This window comes from Phoenix dactylifera, chromosome 18 (assembly GCF_009389715.1).
Source record: "Phoenix dactylifera cultivar Barhee BC4 chromosome 18, palm_55x_up_171113_PBpolish2nd_filt_p, whole genome shotgun sequence".
NCBI lineage: Eukaryota > Viridiplantae > Streptophyta > Magnoliopsida > Arecales > Arecaceae > Phoenix > Phoenix dactylifera.
In genome coordinates this window covers 8,303,619-8,316,177 of record NC_052409.1, presented here as the reverse complement: position 1 = coordinate 8,316,177, position 12,559 = coordinate 8,303,619, and the positions used below count along the sequence as shown (strand labels likewise).

The following is a 12,559-nucleotide window of genomic DNA, read 5'->3' as shown; positions in this document are numbered from 1 at the left end:
GAATCGCCTCCAAAAGCAAGAGGAATGAAGCTAACGAAGAGACCATTAGTTTCTAAGAAAAGCAACCTCACCTTGTTCTCCAATCCTATCTTTCTCCTTCTCAATCATCCCCAATCCTCTCTGCCACCCCACTGCACCCCCCACCCCCAACTCGGTGCCCCCTTATGCCGATAACCCCCTAGGCTACCACTATCTCTGATTGCTAGTTTGATCCCCAATGTCCTTATGCCATTTGAGCAAACACTTTCCAGAATGACACCATTATTCCTTCTCTCTTCTCCCTCCCTCATAAGCCCTATGTCACGTTGGCGCCATCACCTTCGACCACATACACCAACATCGATTGCTTTGTCCAGTTCTCTCATGATCCAGTCTTGAGTTGGATGTCAAGCTCCAGGTTTTCCGGGGATCACACATTACAAAAAAAATCGGACATCGCTGACGCTTTTTATTGCCTATACGGATATTAATAAGCATCGTTAGTTTTATTAGCGATGCTTTATAGAGCATTGCAAAAGCATCAACAACAATGTGAGTGTTGAAAAAAATGGCCAATACTGCAAGCAAATGTCACCATTCCTGACGCTTTTATGTATCGGCTAATAGTTACGCTAAATCGTGTCGCTAGTTATATTTTTTATAACAACGCTTAAAGTGTCGGCAACAAGGCCAGTATACGCTGTCATAGCAACAAGGCCAAAAAGGAAAAGGGCAAGCCTAGCAAGAGAGCTCCATGTCAACGAGGAGGGGAGGAGTAACAAGATAAGGGAGGGCTAGCATAGAAGGGGAAAACATGGGGATGGAGAAGGGGTTGATAAGGAAGAGGGTGATGGAGAGATCCATCCCACCTAGGACCCACGAAGGCTCCATTTTGCGAGCACCGATCATCCAAGCAAGCTTTGATTAGCTATCCAATGTTTGTTGTAGCAAGAGGGACTTCCTTTGGAATGCAAAGCGGGTGGTCAGGGGAGGTGGAACCTTTATCCTAGAGAACCTAGGTATGGGGATATCATTGGGGTAAAAAGTAATTGTGGCTCAAATAAATAGTTATCATTGAGGCATAAGCAATGGTCCATTATAAGAATAGCTATGTCAATAGTCTATTACAAGGATAGCTATATCAAAAATATGCCCCATATTGATGGGCCACGTAAATCAATGACATCATATAGTCTTCATTGCCAATGTTTTTAATATGATAATATAAACATGATCTTATTATAAAGTGAACATGTATATGCAGCAGGAGCAAAAAATACTAATGTAAGGGCATGCATGATAGATAATGATAAAATAGAAATAAGAAACATTCAAACAATAGCCGTTTCCCAAGCGATATAACCGAAAAAAAAAAGTTTAGCCCTATATAGGATAATTTTACTAACCATTCCGACACTTTCTATTCCATTTCCACTTTCACCTTAGCACACCCATCCCTTTGAAATCAATGCACCAAGCACCAGTATCCCATTCATCCCCCATGTTAACATAATCTTTAAGAACGATGCACCATCACTACCATTGCTCTATCCCTTAGCAACATTATTTGGCCATATAAAATTGCAGCCCAAGATGGTTATGTAGCAGCATGTAGCTTGTGCACATGGTTGCGCATAATTAACCAATAAGATGATTTATACAGTTTGAGCACGGATACATCCAATAAGATCAGAAAACAACAATCCACCATTTTCACTCATCAACTTTAATAGAAGTTAAAAACAATTGAAACAAGCGGCACCATGCCATCTGTTGCCAACACATGCATGTATCTCAGTACAAAAATGACGACCCCTGCCAATGGCTCTTTCTTCCCAATCTTTAGCTTGAGGACTTCTCCTTTTAAATCCTCGCCATCGCCGATGGAGCCACCTACTCGCCTGCTCTCTCATACTTGAATCCAAGCTCTCTGCTTTTTCAGATATCATATTTTTAGAAATCATCTTTTCAAAAAAATATTAAATGAGTCCTACTAGTGGCTAGCTAGCAAGTTGCTGCCAGTATAAATAAGCAGCTTGCTGACAATATGGTCAAAGGCTAGGTTATATTAGTGGAAGAGTTCTTGCCATTAGTTTATGAAAGCGTCAAGTTCTCTACTGTTTAATGTGGCTAGCAAGTTGCTGCTCATCATTGTCTACTTGCTGCCAGTATGACCAGAGATAGCTGGCCGAGAATTTCTCAAGAAAACATCTCTTTCTAATTGGACTGCCACATTAGGAACCCGAAGCTTTTATTATGGATACCCCTCTGCTCTCCAGGGCCTAGACATCCAAAAAGAATCCAAGAAGATCTAATTAAGGCATCCGCCACAAGCCACTGAAGAGAGCCAGCAAAAGCTTAAAATCTCATCAAAAGATTCTAGAAGAGCTTTGAGAGGTTAGAGAGCAGAAGGTCCTCCCTGGAATTTTAATGGTGCTGAAGTGTTGGCGAGGCTATCGAAGTTTCTCTACCGTTTGGAGCCAAGAACTTGGGCTGGGGGTGGCATGGTACGGATAACCTTAGATCCCAAATCAAGTTAGGTGTATGCAGACTGATATAGGATGTTTTTTCGTCTTCCCCATCTTTGTGCAATATCGCTATGCGCTTAGAATAGATCCCTGCATTTAGAGTAATCTCATTTTCAATTAGCCTACCTAATTCTTTTCTTGAAGGTTTATATATGTAACATGAGAAAATACTTGGGTAGAGTATACTTTGGCTTAAGGAGGAGGAACACACTCGGACATCTTCCATGAACCAACATAGAGATGCAGCCAATTCAATTGAGTCATGGTCGTGAGGATCTACATGCTTTAGTAGGATCAGGCATATGGATTCAAGTACTGCATCATACAATGGCAATCCTCTGGTATTGATACCTGCTATGGGTGGCATACCGACATTCGGTATATCAAAAAAGATTCGTACCCCGGTATAGGGTCCGGTATTGAGACGGCGAACTTTGCTCCATTGGATGAAGAGTGGCAAAACTAAATCATTTAGATTGGTGACTATGATGGGACATCCTAGTGAGTCATCACAGTAGGGAACTACTATTTTCTTCATGTATTGCTTTGCTTGATTTGGTAATTCGGCCAAAGACTAAGAAAGGGACAAACGGAAAATGGATGGTACTAGCGTAGTCATCTCTCGAATCAAGCAGTATTAGCATAACCATCTCCAGTCCCCTTCGTATTTCTTTGGATCAATCCAAAGCCATCTTAACAAACGATACTCCCATCATATGTATATCCGTGGTAAAAGCCCGTCCAGTTACTAGAAGTTCTGCTAATAATTGCACACCATTCATTAGGCTGTTACCAAAACATGGTCCCCCTTTGGGTGTTTAAATCTAGTGCTCGCTATGGTTAAAACAGCAGCTTGATTTTGATGCAAGGGAATGCTTGATTGATCCTTCTTGGTATTTTGCAGCCGATTTGGGCTTGTCTCCTTACTTCAAAGATTGTACGTTTACCCAAAGATTAGGCTGATAGAAGAGAGAAACTAAGATCACCGAGAGAATCAAGCCCCGAAGACATTTCACACTTATGAGGATGTACTTTTTTTGAGAGACTATTAAACAAGCAGAACAAAGCTAAAATACTGGCTGTTCAAGAAGAAGAGCCAGCTTTTCAGATTTTTTTTTTTTTTCCGCGCTTTGGGGGGGGACTTTGGAAGCAGAGATCATTCATCGATTAAAAAAAAAAATACTGGCACAGTAACCATCTTGCTGTAGGTTGGGAGATAAAAAAGTGATGACTAAGCTATGCAGAGCTAATGTGTTTTTTTATAGTATTTATCAGTAGTTTGTGATTACAAAGAAGCTACACTTTGAGAATAAATTATATTAGAATGCTAAGAGTAAACGTAGTATCTCATTCTATTGGTGTGTTTGCGCTCATAAATATTTACACTCCTATTGTAAGAAAGTGTGTGGAAAAAGGAAAACAGAGAGCTCAAACCATGGGAAATTCCTTCATTTCTCTTCTTCACATTTAGCTGTTTACAGAGGTAGGCTTTATATAGAGTTGGATGAGACTATAACTAACTAACAAACTATGGTAACTGACTAACGTCCTGCCAGTTCAGCTGAAAAGATTCCAGCTCAGCAAACAACGTGGCTAAAAACTGAAAAAAACAGAATACCAATACAGGACACAGTAAAGAACAGAAAAGAAGGAGGAGAAAAGGAGGAGAAGAAGCTCAAAAGAAGTTCATTCAGCCTTTCCCGCTCCTGTACTTCACTTTGAATGCAGCTTAAGGTTGAGACTGAAGCTGATCTGCTGCTTTATACTTCAATACCCCCCCGCAAGATGGAGAATAGAGATTGACTATTCCCATCTTGGATAAATGGGATCGAAGAAGAAAGAACGGCAAAGCTTTGGTAAAAATATCAGCTAGCTGCTGCTGTGTTCCAACATGAAAGGTTTGGATGCTGCCTTCTTGAATCTTATCTCGAATCAAATGACAGTCCAATTCGATGTGTTTGGTGCGCTCATGGAACACCGGATTGGTTGCAATGTGAAGTGCAGCCTGATTATCACAAAAAAGAGTGGCCGCTTGTGGATGAGGAACTTGAAGATCATGTAAAATGTAACGCAGCCATGTTAATTCTGAACAAGTAGTGGCCATGGCCCTGTACTCTGCCTCTGCAGAAGAGCGAGAAACAATAGATTGTTTCTTGGACTTCCAGGAAATCAGAAAACTTCCCAAGAATACACAATAGCCAGTCACTGATCGTCTAGAATCAGGACATAAACCCCAATCCGAATCACAATATGCTTGCAATTGTAATGTAGATGAAGAAGAGAACAGAATGCCTTGACCAGGAGCTGTTTTGAGGTACCTGAGAACCTTGTGGGCAGCAGCCATATGTGTTGTGGTAGGCTTATCCATAAACTGACTTAGAGTTTGAACAGTATAACTAATGTCTGGTCTTGTTATAGTCAGATACAATAACCGACCAATAAGCCGTCGATAAATAGTGGGATTAGAGAGAAGTTGGCCTGTATCTTTGCTAAGTTTCAAGTTTTGATCCATGGGAATTTTGAGAGGTTTAGACCCCAATGTACCAGAGTCTGCTAAGATATCAAGTGCATACTTTCTCTGACAGATGTGAATCCCTTTAGATGATCGAGCAACTTCTATGCCAAGAAAATATCTAAGGGACCCGAGATCTTTGATCTTAAATTTATCATCTAAGAACTGCTTCAGAACAGAAATTGAATCTAAACAATTGCTGGCCACAATAATATCATCAACATATACCAACAAAACTGTAAAAATATTGCCATCCTTCTTAGTAAAAAGACTATAGTCGGCCTTTGATTGTGTATAACCAAAATCAAGAAGAGAACTAGAAAATTTAGAGTACCATTGCCGAGAAGCTTGTTTGAGACCATAAAGACTCTTGAGGAGTTTGCAAACTTGGTGAGGTTTTCCTTTTGTATAACCCGGTGGCCTCTTCATATAAATCTCCTCTTCTAAATCTCCATGTAAGAAAGCATTGTTAACATCAAACTGTTGCAAATGCCATCCTCTTACTGCTGCAATAGAAAGAAGACATCGAACTGTGACTAGCTTGGCAACAGGGGAAAAAGTCTCATGATAGTCAATCCCCTCCTGTTGAGTGTATCCTTTTGCCACTAATCTAGCTTTATATCTCTCCACAGTCCCATCTGAGTTATATTTAATCTTGTAAACATATTTGCAGTCAATGGGTTCTTTTCCTGGAGGCAAATCAACAATTTTCCAAGTATGATTAAGTTCAAGAGCAATAATTTCTGCTTCCATAGCCTTGCACCAGTCAGGATTTTGAATTGCTTGCTTATAGCTTTGAGGTTCAAGGTGAGTGGAAATGGAGGAAGAAAAAGCTTGAAAAGCTGGAGAAAAATGCTGATATGACAAAAAATTAGCTAAAGAAAAAAGTGTACCTGAAGAAGAAGAAGAAGATTGCATCTTGTCCAACGAAGAGGCTGGTGAAGTGAGATTGACCTGCTGACAGTGATAATCCTGCAGATATTGAGGTGCTTTTCGAATTCTAGTAGATTTTCGAGGAATAGCAGGGTCAATGTGATCAAGAGGTTCAGTTTGGACAACATGTGGAGAGTCAGAAGTAATGTTATCATTGAGTATCAGAGGAGTATCAGTGAGTATCTTTTCTAATACTATTGAAGGAGACTGAGTATCAGAAGGAGAAGGGGTCCTATTAGTGGCTGCAATGTCATTTTGTGGAACAGTATGTGGAATATCAGGAGGAGGAGCAAAATTGAACATAGGAAACACCGGTTCTGATGTATTTTGTTCAGAATTGGAATTGGAGAAAATAGTGTGAAAAGGAAAAATAGTTTCATGGAAGACTACATCTCGAGAGAGAAAAGTAGTATTGCTATTTATATCAAGGACTTTATATCCTTTAACACCAAAAGGATAACCCAAAAATACACATTTTCTGCCTCTTGGATCAAATTTCTTTCGACCATGGGACAAGGTAGAAGCAAAACAAAGGCAACCAAAGACTTTCATGTGTGCATAGGTCGGTTTGGCATTGAAGAGCAGTTCAAAAAGAGTTTTGTTGGCTAACAAGGGGGTGGGTGTTCTGTTTATAATGTAGGCAGCAGTCATGATGCAGTCATTCCAAAATTGAAGTGGAATTCCTGCTTGGAACCTCAAAGCTCTGGCCACATTGAGCAAATGTTGATGCTTCCTCTCTACAATGCCATTTTGCTGTGGTGTTTCAACACAACTTCTTTGATGAATGATCCCCTTAGAGGCAAAAAACCCATGCATTTGAAATTCTGCTCCATTATCACTCCTTAAAATTTTGATCTTCACTACAAATTGGGTCTCAACCAAATTATAAAAAAATTCTAAGCACTGCCTAGTTTCGGATTTGGTATTGAGTAAGTAGACCCAAGTACTTCTAGAGAAATCATCAACAATAGTTAGGAAATACCTAGAACCATCATAAGCAGCCACTGAACAAGGTCCCCATATGTCACAATGCACAATTTCAAATAAAATGGAAGATCTGTGTTGACTAACAGGAAAAGGAATTCGATGCTGCTTTGCCATGGGACAAATACAGCAAGGTAATTCATTGATAGAAGACATTTTATCTTTTACAATTGGATCATCAATAAGCCGTAATCGTGAAACAGAAATATGACCAAGGCGGCAATGCCAAAGGTCAGAAACTGATCTGTCATTCATAATAGATGCAGAGACAGAAAAATCTTTATGTGAAAGCTTTGAAAGAGTAGTTACTAAAATTGAAGAAGCAACTTCCATCCTCAGCAGGTGATATAGGCCATTTCTCACTTCACCCATCCCAATCGTTGTCCAAGATGAAAGGTCCTGAAGGAAGCAACGATTAGAGAAGAAGATAAGACAGCAATTAAGAGATTCTGCAATTTTCTTAGCTGAAAGCAAGTTGAAGGAAAATGATGGAACACATAACACATCCTTCAAGATGATAGTACTTGTCACCTTGACTGTACCAATGTGTGTCACTGGTACTTCAATACCATTGGGTAATTTAACTGAATAAGAAACAATAGCCGTCATAGTGGAAAAAAGTTCAGTGTCACAGATCATATGATCTGTGGCACCCGTATCTATTATCCAAGGAGTTTCATGAGGAGTTGATGGCTTGTGTGTGTAGGTGGAAAAGCAAATGGAAATACCAGACATTTTGGAAACATTTGGAGTAAGTGATGCAGGGGTGACAATGGACTGGATCTGGTTGGCTGAGTGAGGAGCAGTGGAGGAATCTTTGTGCTGAAGCAAGGTTAGTAGCTGCTGATATTGCCCCTTAGTCAAAGCCACTTTGGTATCATTTTCTTCATCCTGACCAACAGGAGCAGAGATGCTCGACTGATTTGCAAAAACTACAGGACTCTTTCCTTTGTTGAAGAATTTGTGGCCTGGTGGATACCGATGGATTTTATAACATTTCTCAACAACATGACCAGTCATTTTGCAATGTGTGCAAAAGGGAGTTTCAGCATTTCCAGCCTTGAAACAGTTCTCCAGTAGATGTCCTTGAACATTACAATGAGTGCAAAAAGGTCTGTCCCTTTTTTGAGTAGTTGTAAATTTTGAAATAGGTTTAGCATTGCCATTGAATTTTCTGGTAGCTAGAGCCATGGAATCAGGAGAAGGTATATTAGAAGTCATTTGGTGTTGCCTTTCTTGTTGTTGAATCAAGGAGAACACCTTGTTCACAGGAGGTAAAGGGTCCAATAGCATGATCTGATCTCTCACATTAGTAAAAGAATCATTCAAACCCATTAGAAATTGTATAACACAATCTCTTTGGTACCGATCAAGCAATATTTTCAACTTCCCACAACTACATTCAGGCATTGGATCATATACTGAAAGCTCATCCCACAGAGTTTTGAGCTTACCGTAATAGATGCTCACCGAATCACGTTCCTGCTGTAACCCAGCCAGAGTTTTCTTCAATTGAAAAATTCTTGGTCCATTTTGTTGAGAAAACCGTTCCAAGAGCTCCATCCATATCTCTGAAGCATCATCAACAAAAACTACACTTGATTTGAGTATGCTGCTAATAGAATTCTGGATCCAAGAAACAACCATATCATTACATCGTTCCCAAGCTTCAAATAATGGATCCTCAGTATTCGTGGGCTTGAGAATGGCTCCATTAATGAATCCAAGCTTGTTCTTGGCTCTCAAGGCTCTACGCATCGCCCTGGACCAAGTAGCATAATTATCTGTGGTGAGAAAATCTGCAACTAGAGTCATTCCAGGATTATCACCATTCTCTAATCGGTAAGGATTTGAAGGGTCACTGAAGTTTAAAAATCTGGAAGTAGTTGATGAATTTGATGATGGGTTTTGAATGGAATTGGGTGTTGGGGAGTGCTCTGTATTTATTGGAATTTCCGCCATGGCTGATAACTCTCATAGCTCTGATACCATGTAAGAAAGTGTGTGGAAAAAGGAAAACAGAGAGCTCAAACCATGGGAAATTCTTTCATTTCTCTTCTTCACATTTAGCTGTTTACAGAGGTAGGCTTTATATAGAGTTGGATGAGACTATAACTAACCAACAAACTATGGTAACTGACTAACGTCCTGCCAGTTCAGCTGAAAAGATTCCAGCTCAGCAAACAACGTGGCTAAAAACTGAAAAAAACAGAATACCAATACAGGACACAGTAAAGAACAGAAAAGAAGGAGGAGAAAAGGAGGAGAAGAAGCTCAAAAGAAGTTCATTCAGCCTTTCCCGCTCCTGTACTTCACTTTGAATGCAGCTTAAGGTTGAGACTGAAGCTGATCTGCTGCTTTATACTTCAATACCTATACTAGAAGCAAATTAAATTATTCATCAGAACAAAAGAGATTACTTCAATAGTTAAATATAGCAACAACTATCTTCTTCCTGGATTAAGTATACATAGATGTTCAGTCTATTTCTTTTACATCCTAAGCATTTCCTAGCCATGTATTAGGGAGGGCAAAGAATAATTTAGCATTCATTTGGTGTAAAGACTGAGGTGACCTTATTTGTTACTTGGCTCATCGATTTGCTCTTTTTAATAACTAGGTCCATCCAAGGTAGGATGAGAGAATTTCTAATTTTTTGTTAAAGTATATAAATTAATATCAAATTATATACTATTTTATGGACAACTAGCCAAGAAAAATCAATTTATTTTAATATGTTGATCTACACAATATAAATAAGAGATCAAAATAGAGTAGTCTTTTAAGACAGTGCAAGATCAAAAGTTTGTTATGACTTGAACACCTCTGCATAGAATTTTTTTCATCTCACCAATTCGTATTACATTCATAGTATTTTTGATCATATTAATTGGTATTTGCTTTTAGTTTAGCAAATTAGATAACTATTGATGTGACATGCATATAAGGCTAGGAAAACCGTGACCTGTGATTTTAACTTCATAATTCCTTGATTTTCTATCATGCAAATGGATCCAAAAAAGCATTTCTCTGGTCCTCTAGTTACATCTTTTCCCCAGGCTCCACTGATTCAACTAGACAGCCGTTTGATTCAAAACTGGCTCTAATCTAGATGTTGCTATCGGGGAATTTCAAGCAGCCCGATTCCCCAAGCTTCAAAATTCGACCGTTATGGTGCCGGTGGCATATTCGGAGATTTCCTACAAATCCGGGGGCGGTCTTTCAGTTTTCGTTTAAATTTCCGCGATCCGACCGTTGCAAAAATTTCAAGAAGAAATAGTAGCACCTCCGCTCTCTCGTACCTCTCCACCATTTCTTGTTCTCTTCCTGCCCTCCTTCTTGCCCATTCAATTCTCTCTCTCTCAGAAGAAGAAGAAGAAGAAAAGATGAGCAGCGAGCCGTCGGCAAGAGAAGCCCAGAAGCCTCCCCACCACCCCCTCCACCAGATTGCGGAGAGCGCAACTCACAAGCTTCTTTTGAAGCAATGGCTTAAGGAAGAGGAGCACATCTCCCGGCGCGTCTCCCTCAAGGAGGTCAGGATTGATGCCGTCCGCAAGGAGATCGCCACCCTCTACTGTGCCTTCTTCTTATTCCACTCCATCATCCTCCTCCTCCTCTACAGCACCGCTGTCGCCCTACGCCCCTCGGGCCATGCCTGCCGCCGCTCCTGGATCCCCTGCCTCTGCTCCCTCCTCTGCTCCATGGCCATCGTGTGGGCCATCCGCTACAAGACTGACACCGAGAGCCTCCTCCAGAGGCTGCTGGAGAGGGAGAAGGAGGACGGGATGCTCCTCATGAAGTGCGTCGCCGAGTTGAAGAATAAAGGGATGGAGTTCGACCTGTTAAAGGAGGTCGATGCGCTGAGGAGGGCCAAAAGCTTGAAGGTTGTCGAGGCCAAGTGCGGCACCGTGAGAAAGTGGTCGGCAAAGGACTTCACTACCATGGTCTTTATCGCACTCTCCTGTGCGGTTTTAGGTCTCACAAGGTTGGTGCTCTGTAATTAAGAGTTTGGCTGGGGTTGATCAGATTTGGGGGAACTCCCTTGAGTTCTTGGGTAGTTGGGGGGTTTTGGGTTGGGGAGAACCTTGATTCTGATATGAATTGGGGGTTGTTTCTTCCATTTCTTCACGGTTTATGGCGTAATTTGGATGGAACAATTGCAGAATGTTCTGTTCTGCCATTTTTTGATGTTTCTGAAACCCCTTGTGGGAATTGTCCAATAAGATTGATTGCAGTGCAATTTCTATGGAATTCTAATTTTCCCCTGAAAACATTTTTTTGCGATTAATTGTGTCAGCAAATTTCGCGATCTTTCCATACAAGATTGCAGATGTATCTTGATAAATTTTAGTAACACTTTATCCAATGAATGGATGATCTTGCAGCCGAAGTTATCAAGGACAAGTACCTTTTACTCTTTAGTTTTGATATTGAATCACTTAAATGGCATCTTATGTTTTTTTGTGGTCGATTTGACCCCTGTAATATTTGATATGGGGTTGGCGCTGGTGTTTATTTTAGAAGACGATGCAATTCTTTGTGGGTCTAGAAATTCTGTTTCTAAGGGTCAATGTTGACACATTTGGAGTGGATTGACCTTGGGGAGCAAATTAAGCCAATCCCAATATTTCAATCCACATATCAATCTGTATTTCTTCCAATGTTATAATATTTTCATGTTTTCGCTCCTCTTTCAATCACAAGGATTCAAGTTTGCTTGTAGAGATAGTTTGATTCAAGTCTGCGTGTAAAGGAGTACAGATTTACAGCTGTGACAGGTCTCATAGGGCACCAAAGAAGTGGATTTGAAATATTTTTCCTATTTTCCTCCATGTCAATGCATGATGAAGACTACATACCAACCTCAAGCTGTAGAAGGGAATGGCTCTGAAGAGACATCTGGATAATTGATATCCTTTTCTTAAAAGGAGAGGGTAGATATTTTAAAATCATCAGAGGAGCCCTCTCCTAAAGCAAGAGTAAATTGCCAGCCAAGCAAGTATATGCAAACAATTACTTTCCAAGGAAATAGCAGCCTTTGCTCCAATTCTCAACTTCCTCTTATGAGATTTAGGAGGATTTAAGGTAGAGGTGTTTACAAGAAGGAAGGAAGACTTGCTGGATATAATGATCCCATATTGATTATTCGTTGGGTAGATTTTAGATACTTATACAGGATCAACGAATCCAAATAATATTTTCTAGCTAGTTTTTTCGGATGAGATCCTGGGTTGTTATAAATAGTATCAAAGCAAATCCAGCCCACGACTTATATAGATTAGGAGACACTACAGCACAAGTGTATTTAAGCTAACCACGAGCTAATCGTGGTATTTGTGATTGGATTTGAATGGATTTGGATTCCTAACCTGGCGAGTATGCTAGAGCTTAAAAGGGTGGAGTATATAATGATCCGTGCGGGTGTGTGTTTTTAGGACTTATACAGGATCAACGAATCCAAATAATATATTTTGGCTAGTCTATTTGGGTGAGATCTTGGGTTGTTACAATGGAATTGTGGGAGCTGGTTAAACAATGAATACATGGGAGGTTTGAGAGTTAGGGTTAAACATGCCTTGAGTAGGTAAGTAGAAACATTAGATTTTAATAGCATTAATTGTTG

At 40.2% G+C, this 12,559-nt stretch overlaps 1 protein-coding gene across 1 annotated transcript; it reads left to right on the top strand.

The window, feature by feature from the left end:
• The first annotated feature begins 10,225 nt into the window (after positions 1 to 10,225).
• LOC103721581 lies at positions 10,226 to 11,207 on the top strand. The gene has a single exon (XM_008811846.3). It carries the CDS (start codon positions 10,323 to 10,325, stop codon positions 10,938 to 10,940), a length of 618 nt encoding a protein of 205 aa, XP_008810068.2. The 5' UTR covers positions 10,226 to 10,322; the 3' UTR covers positions 10,941 to 11,207.
• Positions 11,208 to 12,559: the final 1,352 nt, after the last annotated feature.